Genomic DNA, 24,179 nt, shown 5'->3' with positions numbered 1-24,179 from the left:
AGCACTCCTCTGAACCAGCTACAACTTGCAATTTTGAAGGGGGATACCTCTTCCTCTGGCAACGTGCAAATTCAGAGGGAAGAGGCTGGCGGCCTATCTGCCTAAGTGCAGCCATAGATTGGAGCAGAGATAAGGGGGCTGTATACCATATATCATAAGGAAAGTATCAGGGATAAATTATCAGGCGACGTGGGGACTGGCACACAAAGATTTTCCAGGTGCCTTCAGAGCCCTAGAGATTTAATTGAAATCCTTGAGTCTCTGGGTCAAATCCAGAACATTCCCAATTGTGGATGCAGGAGGCCTGGTTTGATCTCAGAAGGAGCTGGGGTTAGGCTGTGGTATGGCAAGAGGCCTGGCCTGATCTCAAATGGGAGTGTAGTATATAATTACACAAAGTTCTAAACCTGGAGATCTTGGTTTGATTCACCAATCCTCCTTGAGCAGGTCACTTAATATATTCATTCTCACACGCAAGACTGAAAACTTTCTGGGACTAACCCGTTCTAACCCTGTGGATTATTTTGTACATCATCGGCACCATATTATTAGTCTTAATTCACCACTGCTCTTAGCTGGCAAATGCACAGGCCTCTCATACTCCTGATTATAGCGCCACCATCTGTTAGTAACACAAACTGAAACTCTTTCTTGAATTCAATGCATTTTTTCTTTGTTTTCCATCATAGCACAAGAAGAATATACAGATATCTTAGCACCAACTGTGATAGGGCCTGCTGGTACCCTCTCCCCCCAACCCCATCACCCTATACAGAACATCCCCCATATACAGCACCATCTAGCATCTTGCTGTCATGCTGTACAGAGCATCACTAGAAGGTTCATGAAAATGCAGAATCCACAATGTGGCATCCTGCATCGTTATGCATTCTGCTCTATAGCTGCAATGCTTTCTCAGCACATCTCAAAGCGCATACCACGTGCCTCATGTCCACATTACAGGTTCGTGTTCAGCTGAGGGACAGGTTTGTGCAGAGGTGTGCATGCTGGCTGCACCTGCCATGTGGGCACAGGATACATTCTTTGGCGTAGCGAGCTATTGTGTGCAATGGGATATGGCATTAAAGTAGTTGCAAGGGGTCGGGTGTGGTTGGGGGATTGGGCAGCAGCAGGCAAAAGGTGCCCGGAGAAGGGAGGGAAGGTAAAGGGACTGAAGGGCAGGGATGGAAGCTGCGGAGATGGGCTCTTCAAGGTGGTGGCGATGTGACTGAAGTATGTTGGATAGTTGAGCATTGTGCGCTCCTTGTATATGTCCTGAGGGAGTGTAGATGGGGTTAACATGACAGGGAATGTGGCGCCTGGTACCAATGGTTTGGGCTTGTTCACTAGTGGCTGGGTGAGTTTGGAGACTCCAGAGTCAGACTTGTCTTTCAGCTCCATCTCCTTCAGGCAAGGAGATGCTGCCCTCACATTTTTCCTGCAAGTGGCTTCGATCTCCTCCAGGCACCGCTTCCGAGCTGACGCAGGGCTGAAAGCATATGTCTGGAATACAGGTTGCACCGTGTTTGCCTTTCTGGCTGATGGTGATGAGGGCTGGGGGCTGGGCTTGGGATGAACCCTTGTGAGATGGGTCATGGGTGGAACCCAGCAAGCTTTGACATTAAGAAAGGGAGAATCTGGTTTGCCCCCGGAGGGGCAGGCAGGGGACAGACTCCAGGAACCCAGAGGCCTACTGGCCTGGCTGCAGCTTACAGCAGGCTGCTCCTGAGGTTCTCTCTTCTTGGGCTGCTTCATTAGAGGATCATGATGTAAATCCTTTCTGGATGTTGGAAAGACCGAGAGCTCTGTAAAGCCTCTGGAAGCAGGAACACACCACCCAAGATCTCGCAAGGGGTTGCAGCCAAAGGGCCTATAAAAATCACTTCTGTATGCATGGAAAGATCCGGTGAAGGCAGAGGAGGTGGGGGAGTGGCTCCCACAAAGCTTGTCACTAGAGTTCTGTGGATCTTTCCCAGTGCACCCTCCCCCCCCCACGCTGGAGGTAAGGGACGCAGGAGCGACATTTTTCAGGTGCTCCTCAGCACTGGGGCTTTTAGCCTGCAGATTGGTGGAAGGTCTGCTGGAGTCAGGGAGCTCCTCCTTGACTGGGGCACTCTGTTCTCCTGGACACAGGCTGCTGTGCTTCTTGCAATGGCACAAGACCCTAGCTTTGCTCGCCTGTGCCAGCAGTTTCTTTTTGGCGAGCGGAGACATGATGCCATGGGAGAAGAGGCTGGAGACAAGTCGCTGGGGTGGAGCAGAGCAGCAGTGGGCCTCACCGGGGTCCTGAGAGTCAGACTGGGAATGAGGCCTGTTCCTGTCTCTGAAGCCTGTCTGTTGGTTACTCTTCTGGTTCTCCTCTTTGGCCGCCACAATGGATTCATGCTTTTCTTTCTCTACTGGAATCTGTATAAGCAAAACAAGAAAATAGATAAAAGGCACATGAGAACTGGAGATAAAATATGCAAAAGGATAATGAACTGGTGAAAAAGAAAGATCAATTTCTAGATAATAGCAAGAGAGAGATGCACAATTCTCATGATGTACAACCAGCCAGGAAACCAGCATAAAATAATGCCCTATAGACAGAGTGCCATATATCTCCATTGTCAAGGTGGACAGGCTGTGCCAGATCTGGTTTTAATTCACTGCATACAGGGACATGTAATTCTTATTTCACTGTTGAGTTAATATAGTTACAAGGTAAATGAAGGCAGAAAAATATCAATTGTCCTATCCAATCTGCCCAGTTATTCCTGTTCACACTGCCAAGGATAAACCCCAGTTGCCAGTCACAGAGCGTGCCTGTAGGATATTACTCCTTATCTAAGACATTTTTTTGTTGTCTTCTTCCTTTGTACTCCATCTTTTAGGGTAGATGAGCATCTAAGATTCCCTGTACAGTTCATGCCCAGCAGCCACCCTTTCCATGTCTAACCACAAGCTTTGTAATAATCTAAATAGGTATCAGACTTCTAACATTTCATATTATTCATGTTACCATTCATTCTGGTAGCTCAAACACTCCTGAATCATTTGGGTAGAGGACTATAAATTCATGCCACTAAGTCTTGCTCTGCCTCTTTACTTTTTGCAAATAAGGATCCTCTGTGATTATCTTATGCCTTCTCGAAGTTCATTACTGTTTTAGTAGCTACCACCCTCTCCAGAAGGAGATTCCATACATCCACCATCCTTAACATGAAAAATATTTTCTGATGTTCCTAAGTCAGTATTCCTGGAGCCTCATACTTATGACCCCTTGTTCTGGAACTTCCTTTCCATTGAAAATAGTTTGTCTCAATCCTGCCTACTATGCAGCCCTCCCACCAGCAGAGATCATCAGTGATCTTCACTTGAGTCATTCTAATTCTTTGTATTAGCCCTACTTGATTTGCTATTCTTTGTGGCTTTCCAGGCCTTCTTGGTTTGTTCTGTGGTCTTCCAGACCTTCCTGCCTTGCTTTTGGCTTTCTTGGCCTTCCTGTCTTGCTCAGTAGCCTCCTTGGCCTTCTTGTCCTGCCTTGTGGCCTTCAGGCCTTCTAAGTTCACCTAGCCCAACCTTGTGGCCTGTTTGGGCCTTCTTGTTTATTGTTTGCTTGTTCTAGTCCTGTCCTTGTCCTGTCCTAGCTTAGTCTTGTCCTGTCCTGTCCAGTCCAGGCCTTGCCCTTGGTTGCATTGCTTTCAGTACCAGCCCTTGCTGTAGTCCTAAGCCTTGCCTCCTGTTCAAGTCCTTGTCTCCAGCCCTGCCTGTATCCTGCTCCTGCTTGCCATCAGTATCATCTGTGTCTCCTGCTCCAGGCCTTGCATCCACCTCAAGCCCTTGTCTCCAGCCCTGCCTGCCTCCAAGACCCACTGTGTCTCCTGCTTCAGCCCTTCTCTCCAGCCCCGCCTATCTTCAGTGTCAGCCATGTCTCCAGTCAGGCTGTGCTTCTAGTACTGCTGTGTTTCCAGCTCCAGGTCCACTCTCCTGTTCCAGCTAAGTCCTGCCGGCCACCAGAACCTGAAGGCTCAATGTGAGGGGGAGGTAGCTGGTCCAGGCAAAAGATCCAGTCCGGCCTCGCCCCACAGTCTGGCTCTGTTCCTGTTAGGAGATAATCCCAGACACAGCCTGCCGGACCATGACATGGTTTACTTCTTGTGCATTAATATCTTTCAGGTATTTGAATGTCTCTTCTGTCCTCTAGGATAGATTTAGATTCTTAAGACTAATAGGATTTTTGATGCAGATCCCACACCATTCATTAGACCTTCTCTGGACTATTTGTCTATATCTGTTAATACTCCAGGCGACGTTTTACCAAAGACCTCTGCAATGGTATAATCATTTTTTATTTCTACTGGTTTCGGCTCTCCTCAGCATCCTTCTGACCACCTGCATCTGATATAATCACCACCTGCTTTGTGGACATCGGTATCTCATTCCCTCATTGCAGGGTAGTACCCTCATTTCTCAGTTTCAAATCTGAAAAAACTCAAACAGCATTAAAAACAAGTGGAAAAGTGCATGCCACAGGCATCGTGCAGATTCATGTTTCATATCGCTCACCTCTTCCGCCTGTCAAAAGCTTAGCAGTGTTGGCAGAAATTTGCAGTAGCAGTGGTGCCAACATTTCTTGTTCCTCCTCCAAAGACACTACTATTACTACTTTTTATCACTTAGGAAACAGTCCCTTTTCCGCAGAGCTTACAATCTAGTCAAGACAAACGTTCATGACAAACAGGAGTTAATGAGGAGATCGGTGTCACGGACTCCCGCTTCGCCTCCCAGCGGCAGACGCCATGGCACGGACGCCTGCTCCTCTCCTTCCCATCCAGGGTCCTTCTTTCCCTGGTGCGATGTCTGTGGCCCCCTTCTGCACACACACACACACACACACACACACACACACACCACTCACTTGTATGGACAGATAGACACAATCACATCCTCAGCAATAGGCACTCTTGCTTTTGCGAAACCCAGCTGTAATATGTCACTGGGTGCCTGCACACAGGGATGCCACACACCATCACCAGCGGGCTCCCTGAACTAACTGTGATGAGAAAGACAGAAAGAAAGAAAAAAAGGTGAAAGAATCCATCTGTAACTGAGAGGGGAGGAGCAGTGTGTGATCCTTGATTGGGAGACCCGCCCCCTCTGATGTCACTGAGGACTGTGACGGACGTTAAACGGTGCCAGGTCACCGGGTGCCTGCACACAGGGATGCCACACACCATCACCACCGGGCTCCCTGAAATAACTAACAGTGATGAGAAAGACAGAAAGAAAGAAAAAAAGGTGAAAGAATCCATCTGGAACTGAGAGGGGAGGGGCAGTGTGTGATCCTTGATTGGGAGACCCGCCCCCCTCTGATGTCACTGAGGACTGTGACGGACGTTAAAGCGCCAGAACACCAGGCGTCGTGCGCCGAAGGGGCTCGACAAAGGGGCACTCCCCTTTGTGCACCCCTTCGTGCATCCCGTAGTGTTAGCCATTCCCCATGTTCTTTTATATCCCTTGTTAACAATCCCCATATTTAAATGTTTAATGTATTTGACAAAGGTAACGCATAAGTTCCTGCAAATTTTGTTTAAATGTAAACCGATGTGATATGTAAAATCGAACACCGGTATATAAAAGTAAATAAATAAATAATAAATAAATAATAAGGCGCATTGGGAAACTGGGACTGCCTGTACCCCCTCGTGAGTTACCAAACCTGTAGCCCTCTCCGTCACATGGCGTGGGACTCATGGCCAGGTCCGGCCTCTTATGTGTCTACCAGGGCCCCTGGACATGTCTGCTGGTGGCCTCTGAACCCTGTGCTGTGCCTGCCCCCCCCCACCTCACCTGCTCGCAGTTCCTCTCCTTTCTCCTTTTCCCGTTCTTGTCTCTCGTCTTCTCTCCCTTTTCCTCGTCAAGTCTGTACCGTTTGCGAGGCTTGGCAGGCGGCGGGGGCTTCCCGTGTTCACCCTTTGTGTTCCAGACGTAGGGAAGGACCAGCCTGCAAGAGGTCAATTCACCCGTTAATTAACTCAGCACAGCCTGAGCGAAGAGGGGAAAGGAACAACTGCCTTGGCCTCGTATTCTCAGAAAGACTCTAGATTACAGTTTGCTGAAATGCTTTGCAAAGGTCTCTGAAACACATTGTATGAACGGCTTCTGAAGCAGTATACTATACATTTTGTGGGAAAGACTTATAAAGAAATATTGAGATTTGGGATACAGAGTGTCCTGCAAGACTTTTCTATGATCTGTTCAATGTTCTTCTTAGTGACAGAAAATCTGAATGTACCTGAGCGTTCTTGTGGTAGATGGAAGCAGGAATAGCATGGGACTGTGCTTGTGATGGGGAACAAATGCAGCAGGACAGTGGTTGTGACAGGGTACAGACAGACACAGTGGTTCCAGATAGGGGACAGCTAACGAGGATGGCACCCAAGATGGCGTGGGACAGCAACTGTGATGGGGCATGGCTAGAGATGAACGTGGCCCATGATGAGGGACAGATGGACAAGATGGTGCCTTCAGTGGGGACACATAGAGTGGGTTTGTGCTTTGATGGTGGATGGATAGAGCGAAATGGCGCCCGTGATTGGGATGGATAAAGTGGGACAAACGTCTGATGGAGGAGGGATAAAGCAGGATGGGCCTGTGCCAGGATGGCTAGCATAGGACAGCAACTATGAGAGGGGATGGCTCAATCAGGATGCTACCTGGGCTGGCTGGCTTGCACAGAAATGCTGCATGGTCTGGATGAATCGCACCAGATGCAGCCTTTAACAGCTGGATCGTACAGGATGCTGCTTAGGATGAATGAACTGCACCGGATGCTAGTACCTATGACAGACAGACAGATCACACAGTGCGCTATCTGGGATGGGCGGATCGTTTAGAACACTACCTCTCGTAGTGGCGTCGGGTGCAGGTAGCTGCACTGGTGCTTCCTGGACTTCCTCCCAGCTCATCATAAACATTTTTCCAAAGGCGTCTCCCGGTGACCTGCAGGGAGAAGAAAATCAGAGAGTAGTCATTGCTCTGATGCCCAAGGAAAGCAGGTCATGGAATCCTGAATTGGGCAGATTCTTCTTACTTATAAAAAATACTAAATATGGTTTCCTTTTCAACAGGGAACAGCTTTTGTAGACAAAATTGCTTTTTTTCTGTACACCAGGAGGTCGATATTAGGAGGCCAGGGGGGGGGGGGGCAGGAAAGTTACCCTGATAACTTTACCCAAATATTCAGCAGAATATAGCTAGATAATTGCTCCAGTGGATACCCTCAGATAAAGCCTGTTTATAGTCTATCTGGGTAACTTTAGGACAGGTCTTTATCTTTATCTGAACTTAATTACTCACCCTTCAGGTAATCATCAAAGCAATGGCTACCCGAAGGATGAGGTTAACATTCATTTTATACTCAGTACAAACGCCAAAGCATATTTAAAAATACATTACAGTCAAGTCCCAATCAACATCCCCACTTCCTACACCCTCCCCTTTCCTTAAAATCCTTATCCTTCATTGCCTGTAACTCCTGCGCTTATTCCTAACCCAACTGTTGGTTGAGTAACCAAGTCTTAAGCTGTTTTTCTGAAATTCAAGAAATTCCCTTCTCTCATTTCTATTGGCAATTTATTCCGCACTGATGGCCCATGATAACTGAAGGCAGTCTATTGTGCTATCATCAGTTTAACACTAAAGATGATAGTTCTAAAAGCAACCGGGATCAGCTCAGATCCTGCATGGGAACATACAACATTTGGCAAGTATATTTTCCAAATAGTTTGGCAAACCATGATGAACCCATTTAAAAATCAATGTTAATACTTTAAAACAGATCCTGGCCTCGATTGGCAGCCAGTGAAGTTCCCGTACAATTGGAGTGATGCAATTTCCTAGCTCCAATCAGCATTCATGTTGCCATATTTTGGACTAGCTGGAGGCGCTTTAACATATAGTAACGAAGGCAGAAAAAGACCAAATGATTCATCCAGTCTGCCCAGCAGGTTTCTTAGGGTAGTAATTGCTGCTCCATGCTGGTTACCCCCATGCCTTATGTTAAGGGTAGTAATATTTACAATCAAAACCAAGTAACTGTCTAGCCCATAACAAAATTACTAAAGGGTGAGCAGCCTTCTTGATAATTCAGACAATTCTGCTTGAATGCGCTTTGCTTTTTGACTTGGCCGTAGAAGCCGTCCTGCGCTTTTTCCCATATGTCTGCGTATCGGTGCCCTGGACCGTAAAAGTTAGGGCGCAGCGTTGGCTGTCATCTGAATCCAATTCCTCTTCACACCCCCCCCCCCCCATCAAAGCTTTAGACTAATTCCTGCCAATCCTTAGTATAGTGAATTGCAATAGTCTACTCTGTTATTGATACATGAATGAATTACAGTTTCCAGATCCTTACAGGGTAAGTAATGCCATGCTTGTCTAATTAGTCAGAACACAGAATAATGACTGCACTACTACAGAAACTTGGGATTTCGTTGTGAACTTATTATCCAATTTTACCCATAAGCTTGTCGCATTTTCTTTAGACTAGATCGCCATACCTAACACCTCTAGGTTTGTAAACAATGGCCTAGCTCTTCAACTCACGCACAAGGCCTCTGTTTTATCAGATTTAAACTGTGTCTCTCTTCTAACCATTTAGCTATATCATTGACACAAATTCAGTCTGGCAAAGCCTGGAGGTATCCACAAATACAAACAATGGTGTATTCTTTGAAAACTTTAATATACATTTACAAATCCCACTATAAATCCATACAGCAATGCATAGCTTAAAAAAGTTGTGTGTTATGCATTGCTGTATGGATTTATGCTGAGATTTCTAAATGTATATTAGTTTTCAAAAAATACACCATTTTTTGTATTTGTGGATACTGATATGTAAATGATGTGATGTTGATTACCCTTGTTTTTTTACCGTGAAGCCTGGAGGTATTTATTTATGTATTTAAAACCTTTTTTATACCGGTGTTAGTGTGAACATCACATCAGTTTACAATATAACAAAATGAATAGAAAATACAGTTAACAAGGGAATAAAACAGGTGGGCAAAGAGAAATGCGGGAAAGCAGCATAGAAAGATAGTACAACTGGTGTAGAGTTCTTAACATAGGTAACTATTGGAACATATCATGTTGAATAATATCATGAATGCTAGTTATTATAGACATTAATAGAACCTAAAGATCACAGTGTACGATGGTAGAAGAAGATGATTGTTGCGGTATAAATGGCGGGAAAGTCTAACTGGGAAGAAGGGATATTTCTTTCCAGCCCGTTTCTGGGGTCTGTCAGATTTCCCGATGGGGCGGGGTTCACGGACGTTTTGTACCTGGGCGGACAAGGGGCTCCAACGGGTCCAACAGGTTTGGGAAGCGGGAAAGGCGAAGTCCTTTTCTCAGTTACAGAGGGAGTTTCATTTGCCTGACGGGGATTTCTTAGCTTATGCCCAAATCCATCATTTTTTACAAAAGGTGGAAGTCCCTAGGGACCTCCAGAAAGGAGTCTCATTGATGGAAAATGTCTGTGTCTCATTGAAACGATCACCTAAATTGATGTCCAAACTATACAAACTCTTGGAAGATACTGAAGTGTACCAGGCCTCACACCTTCAGGCCTGGACGCGTGACTTAGGGGGGGACTTGGGACAAGGAACGCTGGAACACTTGCTTTCTGAGTCTGGGGCGATATGCTATGTCCACAAATATGATTGAAAACGAATATAAAATGCTGTATCGGTGGCATCTCTGTCCCGGGACTTTAGCAAAGTGGTACCCGGCACTCTCAGATAGGTGTTGGCGATGTGTGGATGCGGAGGGGACCTTTGCTCATATGTGGTGGTCCTGCCCTGTCCTACGTACATTTTGGACAAAGGTGCAGGGACTCGCGACAGATCTAGTGGGTAGGGAACCAAGATTATGCCCGGAGTTGTGGCTTCTGGGTCTATGGCAAGAGGAGCAGGGCTTGCCCAATACTAGATTATTGCGCTATTTGGCGATAGCTACCAGATCGGTGATTGCCCAGTGGTGGAAAAAGCAGGAGTCACCGCCTTTGCAGCTGGTTATCACCAGACTCAAAGGAATCAAAACGATGGAAAAAATATCTGCCTTCCGGAGGGATCGGATGGTCAAGTATGCACAGATTTGGGACCCCTTTGAACAATGGCTGTTGAAACATGAGGGAAGGGGAGGGCCTTCGCACGGTAACTCAGTGCTAGACGGGGTGACTCCTCCAAACTAAGTATCATTCATATCATTGTTGCTGGTGGTTTATGAGTGCACTCTATTGCTTCTTGTAATGTACAGTGTTGGCTCTTAGGATCTTTGCAATCTCTCCTAATAGCCTGTTTGCTTAATTTTGCTTATTTTTGCTTATTCTTGTAGCTTACTGTGGTGGACTAATGTTGGGGATAATGTTCAATGCAGGTTCTGGGCTAGGGGGAAGGGGACGGGAGGGGAAGGGTTTATACATGGAAATGTTTGGGTGACTGGACAGTCCTGTGTGGGCTGAAGCTGTATGACACATTTCTGGCTTGTATATTTACTGTTGTCCAAATAAAATGTTTAATTACAAAAAAAAAAGAAGAAGATGATTGATGGTTATAGCCATGTGGTTAGAGCTGTGGTCTAAGAACCATGGAAGCCAAGGTTCAAATCCCACTGCTGCTCCTTGGGCAAGTCACTTTATCCTCCATTGCCTCAGATTGTTGTCCCACAATCGGCAGCACTCACTCCAGGACACAGGCTGACTTCTTTCACCACTGACATTCCTGGGCATCCCTGGCAGCACTCATCCCCTGTCCCTTGGGCTTCCCTAGGTGCATGTGCATGCTTGGTGCAGCACCCTTTCTAGTCCCTGCGGTGGGAAACAGCCTGACTGATGCGTTGTGATGACATCACGTGGCTGGGTATAAAGGTCTCAGCAATAGGTCTTCCTGCTTGGTTGCAGAATGTGTTGCTCCTGTCTTCCTGATCCTGCCTTGGTTCCTGTTCTTGCCTCGACCAGCCTTCCAGTTCCTCCAGCCTATCTTCAGTACAGACCTCTGCTATGGACCCGGATTATTCTGCTGCCTGTCACTGACCTTAGCTATGGACTTCGCTTATGTCTTGCTGGCTACCCACCTTGACCTCTTCTTTGTTACTGGTAACTCTCTTAAGTTGTTTGTCCTGACCTTGGCCCAGCCTTGGACTATCATATCCTATACGCCCTGTGGTTTCCCTCGCCTAAGTCCAGTTGGGGCCTGGAACCCATGGGGAATGGGGCTGGAATAAGTGAAGCTCCAGTCTTGTCTCAGCCCAGGGCTTGTTCACCAGCCTAGTAGGGCCTAGTAGGTTCACCTACTAGGCTGCATCAATCAGGAAACCCATGCAAGGGGTGGGGCGCCCTATTGAAAATTCAATGCCAAATTTGTTTGTGATGATAGTCTTATATGGTAAGAGCCACTGGCGGAAGCACTTATTAAGTTACAACACAAACCAGAGTGAGCAGTATTTAGGCTCTTTAGGCTCACATCCGGCAGCAGTTCAAAGGTCATCTGCTTGCATACAGCTCCCGCCAGCAACAATGAGTGATCTCCAACAGTGAACCTTTGACCTGTTGCTGGATGTGTGCCTAGAGAGTCTTCCTTTCTGTACTCTCTGGTTTGTGTTGTAACTTAATAGGTGCTACTACTGGTGTCTCTTACCATATGAGTGTCAAGTTTGGCAATGAAGACCATGCGATGAGATGGACTGAGCGTGGAGTTGTAAACCCTTGCATCTTAACAATCTTATACAGTATGACAGATATATATTACATTTCAATTAAGCATTTTATTGTGTCAAAAAATACAAGACTTTGACTCAGAGTATTAACTTTAAGGTCATATTCTGTATCTATGGGGAAAATGCTTAATGGACAAATAGGTGCTAGCATTCAATCATTTAACATAGAAGCATAGAATATGACAGCAGTTAAAGATCATAAGGGCCCATCTAGTCTGCCCTTCTCAAATTTACTATCCTTTCCCCTTCCTATGAGATCCTCTGTGCTTGTCCCATGTGTTCTTGGGCTCTGATACTGTTTTCGTCTCCACCACCTCCAATGGGAGGCCGCTCCGTGCATTCATACCCTCTTTGTAAAGAAATATTTCCTTAGATTACTCCTGAGTCTTCCACATGACTCCTCATTCCAGAGCCTTCTTTCTGTGGTGTATGGAAACCTGGAGGTATGTGAATGTGTCTGTCACACCTGCGCTCTCTAATTTCCTTGAGGGTGTTCGGGCTTTAGAGCCTTACAGCTCTCCCCATACAGCGCTGGTGCGGGGGTATTAGGCACCCTAGGTGAACCTTCTGCCTTGCATCCCCTCCCCCTCTGTCCTAGGCCAGGCCCCAGCTCCGGCCCCGACCTCATTCACTCAGACAGGCCCCCCTCTCTTATCTCATTCACACACGCACCCTTCCACAGGCTCCATCCCTCTCCCTCACTAACACCATTGCTCTCTCATACACACACAGTCCCTCTTACTCACACACACACACGGAGGCGCTGTTTGTGGCCCACCCAGACTCTGCTCCTCTCGGCTGTGAGTGGCATGGGCTCTGCTCGCGGCCCCATATGGCTGTTTGCCCCTCCCTAATGGCTGGCGCCTAGTTTGCCTATTGGGATGCACCGGCCCTGACCCCATATGTTTTATGGTGTTGACTATATAACAAGGTGCCCTTTGGACTGATTCTGTCTGGTTTATATCCTTTGGTAGATGTGATCTCCAGAATTGTACATGGTGTTCTAAGGTACTTATGTACTAAGCATTTTTCCCCAGAGACATAAAATGAGAACAATGCTTCAGTACATCAAGCTCTAAATGAAGTCTCACCAGAAATTTATTGAGAGTCAATATCACCTCTTTTTTCCCTGCTGGCTATTCCTCTCCCTACGCACCCAAAGCCGCCTCCTGGCTTTTGCTGCTGCCTTATTAACCTGTCTGGCCACCTTAGGATCATCAGATATGATCATTTCCAGCTCCTTCTCTTGTTTTATGCACTTGAAGATGGAAAGATAATTAATACATTTGTTAATGTGAAGCAGATTATCAATAAGGAATAATTAAATTGTGTATTTGAGGCCCAAAATGAGTTCTATGCTGTTTCATTGTCTGTGGGGGGAACTTTACAGGTAGAAGGTCACACAAGAAGTCACTGACAGAGCCAGGATTAGAACTCAGAAACCAAGAGTTCTCTGCACAAAGCAGCAACAGCTAAAACAAAAGCCTGTAGAGGATCCTCAGTCTGAGCTCCAAGACCTGCCCCAGGGATGTGAGGACCGGCAGACACGAGGGAGGAACAATGTCACTGCGAAGAGCAAAGCAATCTCCATGGGGCTGGCACTTCCAGAGCAGAGCAGCCAAGATAGAAACAATCTGTGCAGGACTGGTACACCAGCGTGGAGCTGCCCACTCCCTGATTGTTCTCTTACCAGCTCATAGCCCCCAAGTTTCTCCACGGCCTGGTATATCCTCCAGAGATTAACTAAAGACAGAGAAAGAGCCAGAGTCGGGGTAACAGACTTCCATGCCTAGAGAGGCAAGTGAGGTTATTTTAATTCCTAACTGTCCCTTCCAGGGACATCTGTGAGCAACATCAAACAAACAATCACCCTGTCCATTGAGTAAGCTACATCTACTTCAAACTTTCCCTTCTCGTTTTTTTTTTTCCTGCTACTAGCTGGCTTTGACGGGGCATTGCAGTCCTGGTGAGTACAGACTGGATAGTGAGGAGCTCTGCTGCTTACGCAGACAGGGCACTGCTGTGAGGAAGCTCACACTGCTGCACTCCTGGCGATCACAGACAGGGAACTTAAGTGGGAAGCTCACACTGCTGTAGTCCCAGCTTACATAAACAAGGTGCTGTTGAGAGGAAGCTACACCTCACATAAGTGGCATGAGGGAGGAAGGGAGATCCCAGGGAATGGGAGGTTGTTACAAGTTGGGAAGCCAACTCTGGGGAGGAAGACAGTTGTGAACAGGCTGGCATACATACTTTGCTTGAAGCCAAGATGTGGGACCCTCTCGATGGGTGTATTTCGCTCCTTCATAAAGTTATAGAGATTGACAAGGAAAGTCTGCTCCTCTTCTCTCTCCTGGTCCAATTGCTTATCCCCTTCCTCTTCTGAGGGCTGCTTGTCCAGCCTAGAGCTGCCTTCCAGGGAGCCCTAGGGAGAGAGCATGGTGGTGAGGCTAGCAGTTCAGGCAGCGTTGTGCGTCCAGCATCTCTCCCATGCACGGAATTATTTTCTACCACCAAGGACTGATGCCTTGAGCTTCAAAACAGCACCAATCAGTACATAGCACTGAAGAGGAAGATACTTCCAGCCAGGACACCCTCAGCGAGCATAGGATTGCAGTGCACACGTCACCGTCACAAAGACAGCTCCAGCAACCACAATGCACATTGTCCTTAGAGAGTGGAAGACAGGAGCAGTCCCAGCCACTGTGGTGTGCATGTCACAAGTGCAGGACAGAGACAGTCCCAGTCACTGTGTGCACATTCAACCTCAGAGAATCCAGGACAGAGACTACAGAACAGAATCAACCCCAGTCCCTGAGGCACGCTGTCAATCACCTTTCCTTCCTCGGAGTGAACACCAGTTACCATTATGCTCTGTTGCCTATCATTCAACCAGTTCTTAGCCCAGTTTATTGGTTTATTTATATCAATTTGTGACTTGTCTTTCTAAGAGGTATGCTCAAGGAGTTATATAACATAGAATTTGAATATTAACAACCCAATTCCCTAAATATATAAAATATTAATACTAAAATAATAATATCAAAACAATAATAATTCAACAACTGATAGAAAACATAGAAAAAACTTCAAGGAGAATAAATAAAACTCCTGAAACAAAAATATAACCTAAAATATAAAACCACTCAGTCCATATCAACATCTGAGTCATCAACACAGATGCAGGGAAACAAACATTAAAAAAACAGCCTAAAATATGGACAGCAGAAACTGAGCAGACTAGATGGGACAGTTGATCTTTTTCATCCATCCTCTACTATGTTATCTTACTCTGTAAAGTCCCAAGATTGGGTAATCAACCCATAAATGTTTTGCATATGGCTTTTGCAAGCTGTAGATGATAACTTGATTTTTAAGAGCTGATCCAGTTTTTTCTGTAAGGCTACCTCTTAGTAGTGCGGTAATTCCAGCTATGCAAAAAAAAAAACAAAACCGAAAGAAAAAAAATCTTTTAGAGGTCAATATTCAGTAAAAGGTCAGTGGAAAATTTATCCGGCTAAAACTAGCCAGATAATTTGTTCTGTATATTCAGTGGGATAAGCGACCCACTGAATATATTTGGCTAAAAGACTATCCCCATCATTCATCAAAAAACCATGTGTTTTGAGAGAGAGTGTGAGTATCTACAAGAGCCACATAGTAGTTAAGTATTTATAACTCTATAGGAAGGCCACCTGATAGGTCGAGGTGATGTGTTACTGGTGGTTTAGGGTTTTAGGGGCCAGTTTCACATGTAGAGTGAGATGTACAAACAGCACAATACACCTTGGTGAAGTTTTGACGTCATTTGGAGTGAGGAAAGTCTCCAAAAGATGAAATTTTGTACTATGTTCTCTTACCCTAGCTTGATGGTACCGTTATCGAGCCATCTTAAAAAATATCCGTTAAATAGCGCCGCCACATAACAAAAAAATATAGCAGTAAAGGGGCCTGTGGCCCAATCCCCTCCGTTCCCTTCAAAATTTCCAATAATTCCTTGTCAGGCCATGCACCCACCACCCCCCAAACCCCTCCTAAATATGTGATCTGCAAGCCGGCCTCCCCAAACCTTTCCCGTTTCAGTACAAATATGTTCATTAAGGCTGGCCCCCAGACCTCCTACCCTCAGTGACTGACCCAGGCCATCTCTCCCCCCTCTCCTGTATCCCTCCCCATCATCCCCAATATTGGAAAATCCCTGCTGGGAGTGAGGCACAAGTTTTACCTGTTTCCGGTGCTCCAGCATTGCCTCTGACATTAGAAGCACGGGAAGCATAAACTTTACCTGCAGTTTACATTTCCAGCACTAGAAGCAGCTGCTTTTCAGAACATGAAACAACTACTGCCCTCAGACTCTCTGCTTACTCACTGCGATGCCTCGACACGTGCTATTGAGGCTGTGCTGAGTCATGCCATGCCAGAGGGTACAGTGGCACCAATTGCTTACTATTCTCGAGCCTAGTCATCATTTGAACAGAATTAAGCTCAGCTTGATAGAGAGGAACTTTCCCTCAGGCCGATACAGAATGGTGTGATCGGCTGAGCGTTTAGCCCCCATTTGGCCGCGCGTTTTGGACGCGCTAATATTACCCCTTACACTGGAAAACGTGCGGCCAACCCCCCTGAAACTAATAGCACTCATCACATGCAAATGCATGTTGATGAGCCTATTAGTTAGTCATCCAAAATACAGGCAGGCGTTAATTTCAGAAGGCACCGGGCAAGTGTACAGAAAAGCAGAAAAAAATTAAAAATCTGCCTGCGGGTTGGAAAACGGACACTCAATTTTGCCTGTGGGTTCGACAACCGACACTGGTAAAATTAAGCGTCGGTTGTCAGACCTGCTGACAGCCGCCGCTTACGCTAATAAGGAGGCGCTAGGGACGCGCTAGTGTCCAAAGCACCTCCTTATTAGCGCGGGCCCTAATTTAAATAAATAATCGCGTGCCCAGGAGAGGTGCCTGGGCGCGCATCGGGAGAGCGGGCGCTCGCCTCGAAGTGCCGGCTCTCCGCGGAGTTTACTGAATGGGCCTATTTGGTAGCTGGGATTAAGAAGTTCCACAACAACATGTATAGAGAGGCTTTTGAAATTCGTACTGACCACAAATCTCTGAAGGGCATATTCTCCAAAGCCAAGTCCTCAAGCCTTGTCACCACAGATGCAGCCTTGAATATTATGCTAAATACTAGAGATGTGAATCGTGTGCCCGATCGTCTTAATGATCAGGTTCGGATGGTGGGAGGGAAAAATCGGATCGTTAGAGATTGTGAATTGGAATCGTTCCGATTCCAATTCACATTGTTAAATTTTTAGTGAGGCCTGAGCAGATAAAAAAACCCCACCGACCCCCCCCCTCCCAAAAAAAATGTTAAATTACCTGGTGGTCCAGTTGGGGGGGGGGGGGGGGGCCTGGCGCGATCTCCCGCTCTCGGGCCATCGGCGCCATTTTGGCTACAACTGATAAAAAGGTGCTGATGGCCCAAAAAAACCCCCACCCCGACCCTTTTCAAATTACCCCTTTGCTTCTCCCACCCTCCCGACCCCCCCCAAAAACCTTTTAGATCGCCTTTGCCCTTACCTTGTCACAGGGAGCGACGGTCGCTCCCTGTGACAAGGTAAGGGCAAAGGCGATCGGCGCCATTTTGAAACCTCCAGCACCGGCACCGGCACGATTGAAGGGATGGCTCCTGGACCCCCACTAGACCACCAGGTACATCTAAAAGGTTTTTGGGGGGGGGTCGGGAGGGTGGGAGAAGCAAAGGGGTAATTTGAAAAGGGTCGGAGGTGGGTTTTTTTTTTCGGGCCATCGGCGCCTTTTTATCAGTGGTAGCCAAAATGGCGCCGATGGCCCGAGAGCGGGAGATCGTGCCGGGGCCCCCCCCCCCCCACTGGACCACCAGGTAATTTAACATTTTGGGGGGTTCGGGAGGGTGGGGGAGTGTAAGGAATTTGTTCTAAAAGGTCGGGGTGGGTTTAGAGGTTGTGTTGGTGTGCCGGTTTTCCCACCCCCCCAAATAATTCCCGTGCCCTATTTAACGTTACAATATAAATGCTCCTGACGATAAATCGTGGGCATTTGTATTGTATCGTGTACTCTAACGGTTTAGAACGATTTTAAAATTATCGGACAATAATTTTAATCGTTCAAAAACGATTCACATCCCTACTAAATACCCAGGATTATATATTGGAGTTCAAACCTGGTAAAAGCAATTGCCCAGGCTGATGCCTTGAGCTACCTACCGCTACGGGTACCAGACTTTGTTGTTTTACCTCTGGCCGAAGTTTTGTTTCTAGAAAGTCTTCCTGATGCTCCCTTCCAGGCCACCCAGATAGCTAGCTGACTGCAAGAACCCTGACCTGGCTCGTGTCCTGAACTGGGTACGGAAGGGATGATCAAGTGGTAAAACTGCCTGAGGAATTTCAGCCTGAAAGGGGTGTCTCCCCTGGGGAAACCAAAGGTCAGTCATGCTAGCTGTGTTACATGCCCACACATCCTGGAGTTGTGTGTAATAATTTATTACAAAGACTTTACGATTCTGTATTGCAGGAAAGTCTGGACTCTGATTTACAAAATTTGTAATGGGACGTTTGCAGCAAGTTTAGGTGGGAAAGATGTCAAATTGGATCCCTATAAGGTCAGGTACCTCAGGGATCTTTCTCATCACAGCTTTTATTCAAAATATTTTTAAACCCCTTTGTGTCGGTGTTTGGAGGGTCTGGGGGATTACTTGTAGATAACCTGCGGGATGATTTGCAGTTTGTATTTTCAGTGCGCATTACAGTGGAGGAAACTAGTAAATCTATTGCAACAGTTGTGGAAAGAGTAAAGGGTTGGCCTAAGGAAAATGGCCTGGTTTGGAACATTTCTGAGACTGAGTTTTTACCTATTTCATGTAGGGATGATTTTTGTTTTCCTTCCAAAATAAGAACAGATAATGTAGAGAGAGTACCTGGGAAGCTGGCCCGTAATCTGCGCGTTTATTTGGATGAGTCACTATCGTTCCAGTACCAATTACGGAGGGTGGTAAAAGTGGGCTTCTTTAAGTTATGGAAGTTACGTCATCTCTACGTTATTTATTGGAGGAAAATAATTTTAGGACATGAATTCATTCTTTTGTTCTTTCAGCATTGGATTATGGCAGTGCCCTTTATTAAGACTAACCAATGCTCATTGCAACTTTTGTTAAGTGCAGCGGCTTGGTTGGCAGTTCGAAGTTCTTTATGGGTATACATAACACCAATATTATGTAAGCCCTCATTGGTTGCCGATTGAGCAAAGAATCAAATTTAACATTCTGACTGTAGGTGCTCAAGTGATTTATGGAATTATTTGGATGTATTTGAGAGCTTTGTTTTCTTTATTTTAACCAAAGTGGGCTTTGCGATCTATCGGCCAGCAGCTGTTGAGTGTAATTTTGTGCTAGATACTACCACATAGTATCTAGCACAAAATTACAGCGTACATGGAATCGTGCTTTTTCTTTTATGGCCACAGCCCTTTGGAATGATTCTCCTGCAAATTTGCTCCTACAAACAGATTATAAAAATTTAGAAAGGTTTTAAGGGCTCATTTATAAGGTGAGGCATTTGGTAGTTTGTGCTTTAATTATTTTTGTTTATATGAATTGTTTGCATTATGTATATGAGTGATTTTATTGATGATTTATTGTTGAGATTGTTTTAATTATGTCGTAATGTGCCTTGAACAAATAATTAATAAATAAATAAACATATATGAAGGCACTTGCCAGAACTATGCCTAGTGGCCTGGGACAGAAGCTGACATAGAAAAGATTGTCAAGGAGTGAACACATGCTGGATGTCTAGACACAATTTGCCAAAAGCTCCCATTTATCCCTTGGGAAGTGACTAAGAAACCATGGTCAAGGATTCATATTAACTATACAGGTCCAATTCAAGGGAAGAACTTCCTTGCTGTCATAGATTCTTATTCGAGGTGGCTTGAGGCAAATCTCATTATCCTCACAAACATCTGCTGGCAACAATTACAGTGCTTCAACAGCTGTTTCAACTCATGGGCTACTGGATTACGTTCGTGTCAGACAATAGGTCTGTTTTTATGTCTATTTACTTCAAAAACTTTGTGCACAGAAACCTCATTTGGGCTGTCACCATTGCACACCCCGCCAAATCCAGGCAAATGGCCTGGCAGAGAGGACAGTGCAGTTAACAAAAGATGCATCAAAGAGAATTATTGAAGGAGGTTGGCCTACTAGGATTGTCCAATCCCTCAACTTACAATATGTCCACACTGTTCAACTACAGAGTCAGTCCTGGCAGAACTATTTATGAGACATATTTATTGGATATGTTTAGTATTGGAAAACCAATAATTCTCTATAAAGGCTAACACTTCCTCAGTATATATGCTTGTACATAAATTCAACAACGAAAATGAGGAATCTCCAACCACTTACAAATCTTTGTTAGTATTTTATCCTTCACAAGGGAATTAGTATCAGATTTTACTGTGCTCATTCGTTTGGCTCTTGCCCACAAAGGGCTACAACCAGCTTCGTGTAGAATGCACTTATTTTTACCTCCTTTACTATTTCCCGTTTTTTTTTTGCTTATTTTTTTAAAAGGTTTTTTGAAAAATGCATATGTTTTCAACTTATCTTAGTATTTGTTCCGTGAAATCACCAGCAACCCCAGTGTCTGTCTTGCTGTAACTCCAACTTGCACACTCGGTGTTCTCACACTCAATCAAGAGACGTTTTCATGCTTTTTTTTTTTGCTTTTTTCTTGCGACATTAAAAAAACTCTCCGACCCTCCCAACATTGCACTGTTTCAGTGGCTAATATCGCCTGCTTCAGGGGATTCAACCTATCAACAAAGAGCACAATACCTTCCATAATACACTTCTACCAATACAATTTGTTATTGAATTTTACTTTTCAAGCGTCATGAACTATGGGACTTACTTATTTTCTCGGCCGCTCCTGGCTCAGCTCTGCAGCACACAAATGGCGCTCCTCGCTCAAACTTTCTCTAACGGAAGTGCTTATATTAAAACAGCCCGTTGCTTTGACTTTACACCAATCAGATTTCTCATTGCATATATTTTCTCAGGAGCGGCCGAGAAAATAAGTAAGTCCCATAGATCATGTCACCTGAAAAGTAAAATTCAATAACAAATTGTATTGGTAGAAGTGTATTATGGAAGGTAGAGTTTTTTAACGTCACAAAAAAAAAAGCATGAAGGCGTCTCTTGATTGACTGTGAGAACACCAAGGTGCAAGTTGGAGTTAAGGCAAGACGACACTGGGGTGCTGTTGATTTCACGGAACAAATACTAGATAGTTGAAACATATGCATTTTTCAAAAAACCTTTTGAAAAATAAGCAAAACAAAACGGGAAATAGTAAATGAGGTAAAAAAAAATAACGACTGAGCACAGTAAAATCTGATACTAATTCCCTTGTGAAAGGATAAAATACTAAACAAAAGATTTGTAAGTGGTTGGAGATTCCTATTTTCGTTTTTGAATTTATGTAATTGGATATGTTTAGGCGATCACAATCTTTACTTCATTGTGAAATTACAACTCAAGCAGGAAGCTATCTTCCTCCCTGGGCTTATCTACCTTGCACTAATTTAACACCGTTAAGACTCAGAGCTTATGGGGCTGGACCAAAGTAGGCCTTTGTTTTCATCAGCAAGATCACTGGACCTCTGTCATTCAAGATCCAGACCTCTGATGGACATGTTGTCCATGAGGCTACATGTCCTTAATACTGGAGAGCCTCATGAGAGTATGGAAGTTCCTAATGTTGATCACACTGTCATCCCAAATTCCTCCTTCAGCTTCGGACATGCTCACTCTGCCACAGCCCCTATCATGAGAGGACAATACTCTTGGTTCATCTAAGTCAAAGACTATTGTACAACCTTAGATCATCAGTGGCATGCAGAGACCTTGGTACAATTGTGGGCGGCCCCTGCAATTGGCTGGTTATATTTTCTTTGTCACAGGGGTCATTCTAGTTGTTGGACTGGTGAGGTTCTTTGCTAGACACTCTCTTGGTTCATGTTCCTGTCTTTTATCTTTTCTGGCTGTGTACCTCCCATCCTTGGTGGATGCTGGTGCACATAATAAAGTTGGTTAATATCTGCTGGCTCAACATAATATTCTACAAAGGCCTTAAAAAACTGTCCTCTAAGAGGACAATTTTCAAACTGTCTGCTTAGGTGCACATTCTCCACAGACCTTGTACCCATTTTCAAATTTTTGTACCTGGTTTTTATGTGGTTAAAATTTCTAAGAAAAATAATGTGCATGGTTGTGAAAATACAATCTCCATATATTCTGACCTTGCCCACAACACCCCATGGATTGCATCCCCTCAATCCAGATGAAAGTATGCATGCTGTGGAACCATGCATCTACTTTTAGTCGAATTTAGTGAGGGCAACTTTGAGACACACAGTTTACCTGGGTAAATGGCTTTATTAATTGTCCTCTAAGGATTTGACTTACTGAGATTTCTCTCCCACTCTGTGACTGTGGGGAAAAAATATCTTAGAGAATCTCACCCAGATAGGTAAAAGGAAAGAAGAAGAATGTCTCTCACTCCTGCCTCAATGTCTTACCTGATCCTGTGGGTCTTTGTTCCAGGCTTCCTCCTCAGTGCCGGAATCTAGTACTGCAGTCTCTCGGTTGGGATCTTCACTGTCAAGAACCTCCTTAGATTCATAGGTCATGGAGGGCTTCTTCCAATACCTCCCTCTGGTTTGTGAAGCTGAGAACAAAAAATAAAATGGAACTGTGAGCTCATCTCATGTCACTTTCTATGTTATTACAGCAATTTGAATACATCAGGTTGCATTTTCCGTCATTATAAACCTAAAGGATTTCAATGATGTATGGAATTCAAATCTTTTCCATTGGAAAGAAAACAATAGAATTAGGGGATACGTAATGAAACTCCAGGGGGGACGACTTGGAACCAACGTCAGGAAATATTTCTTTATGGAGAGGGTGATGGAGGCCTGGAATGCCGGGGCATGGGATAAACACTGTGGATCTCTAAAGGCTAGAGGTCGGAAATGAGATAAGCATGCAGAGGGGTAATTTGCTGGTACAGCGGTTACTACCCTTAGTAGAAGGCATGGAGATTACTACCCTTAACCAATATGCTTTGATGCTTTTTTTTTTTTTTTATAAAATTTTAATGGTTTAACAAGTGAAATAACCAACATTTTAACAGGTCTCCAAACAATTCCTCCTTATCGGGTAAGAACATGAGTACTAATTGTACTCCCCAATGGGAAAGGATATCCATAGATATGCATACATATATTAAATGTTCTTCAAGATTTAACCATATCATGGTAACATTTGCTATGACAATTAACAGAACATTCTTTACGTGTAACAGGAATAAGAGACGCATGTAGTATGGAAAAGGTCAGATATATTATCCGGGCTCCTCTAACTTGTGTCTACTATTCCCTCCCCCACCCCTAGTCTTTCCTATTATATCTGTCCAACCTACCTTTGATATGCCATGGTTCTGCTGTAACAGAGCTATGGTCAAGTGAAGTGGATATGAGTAAGTGTGGGTAAATGTAGATAAATGTGAAATGAATGTGAATGTATACCAGGGGTGTGGGAGTGGCGTTAACACTGGTATAAGGTCAGACCTGCTTCAGGTATCATCTAACTTTTGGGTCATTGTGGGAGATAAGTAAGTTGAAAAGGCAGACAAAATTTTTAGGTTAAGTGCAAATTTTTTTGGAGACACACTCTGGGCTGTTACATATTCTAAAAAACATAGTTGAATCATTTTTTGTAACCAGTGTTCGTAATCAGGTCCTTGCTCGGCTAACAATTTTGATAGAATAACTCTCTGACCCACCATGCCAGCCTTTTTAAGAAATAACGTGTCTGCAGGTTGAGAGTTAGATATAACAAGTTAGTGGTTCCAAAAAGCCATAAGTTAGGAAGTAAAACCACGTAACCTGGGTTGAGCTGTTCACACTGTAGCTTAATTTTTTCCCAAAATTGCAGTATTACAGGACACTCCCAAAAATAATGGAAGAAGGTACCTTCGAATAGCCTACATTTCTGACATAGCTTGGAAGAGGTGATCTTCATCTGGTAGGCTCGGGTTGGGGTTACGTACATTGCCAGAGAAATTTGTAATGGGATTCTTTCAGAATTACGTTATCTGAAATGTCAGGGAGAGTAGTGAAATTAGTTTTAAAGTCAGTGAATGAAAGAGTGAAGAGGGGCCACTCCCTCCATTTCAAGTATATTCCTTGTGATTCTGTAATCATTGGCAGTGCCTTCACCAAAGCAGATATGGTGGGGTATTGAGTCTTCCCCACTTGAAGGACCTTCCCTGATCTTTTTTGTAGACGCAGAATCTACCAATTGTAGCGGTT

At 44.8% G+C, this 24,179-nt stretch overlaps 1 protein-coding gene across 2 annotated transcripts in view; it reads right to left on the bottom strand.

Moving 5' to 3' along the window:
- Positions 1-664: 664 nt before the first annotated feature.
- The window catches only part of ARID5A (AT-rich interaction domain 5A), a 44,955-nt gene continuing 21,440 nt past the window's right edge, over positions 665-24,179 (bottom strand). Inside the window, exons 2-7 of one of the 2 annotated variants that reach the window (XM_029604298.1) lie at positions 22,383-22,531; positions 14,017-14,188; positions 13,454-13,506; positions 6,887-6,984; positions 5,833-5,986; positions 665-2,406 (exon numbers count right to left, since the gene is read on the bottom strand). In XM_029604298.1, coding sequence (XP_029460158.1) covers positions 958-2,406; positions 5,833-5,986; positions 6,887-6,984; positions 13,454-13,506; positions 14,017-14,188; positions 22,383-22,531 — 2,075 coding nt within the window. In that variant the 3' untranslated portion in view covers positions 665-957. The remainder of the gene's footprint in view (positions 2,407-5,832; positions 5,987-6,886; positions 6,985-13,453; positions 13,507-14,016; positions 14,189-22,382; positions 22,532-24,179) is intronic. The other variant, XM_029604299.1, reaches the window with a different exon arrangement.

This window comes from Rhinatrema bivittatum, chromosome 5 (genome assembly GCF_901001135.1).
Source record: "Rhinatrema bivittatum chromosome 5, aRhiBiv1.1, whole genome shotgun sequence".
NCBI classification, from domain to species: domain Eukaryota; kingdom Metazoa; phylum Chordata; class Amphibia; order Gymnophiona; family Rhinatrematidae; genus Rhinatrema; species Rhinatrema bivittatum.
This window is presented reverse-complemented; position numbering and strand designations above follow the sequence as displayed.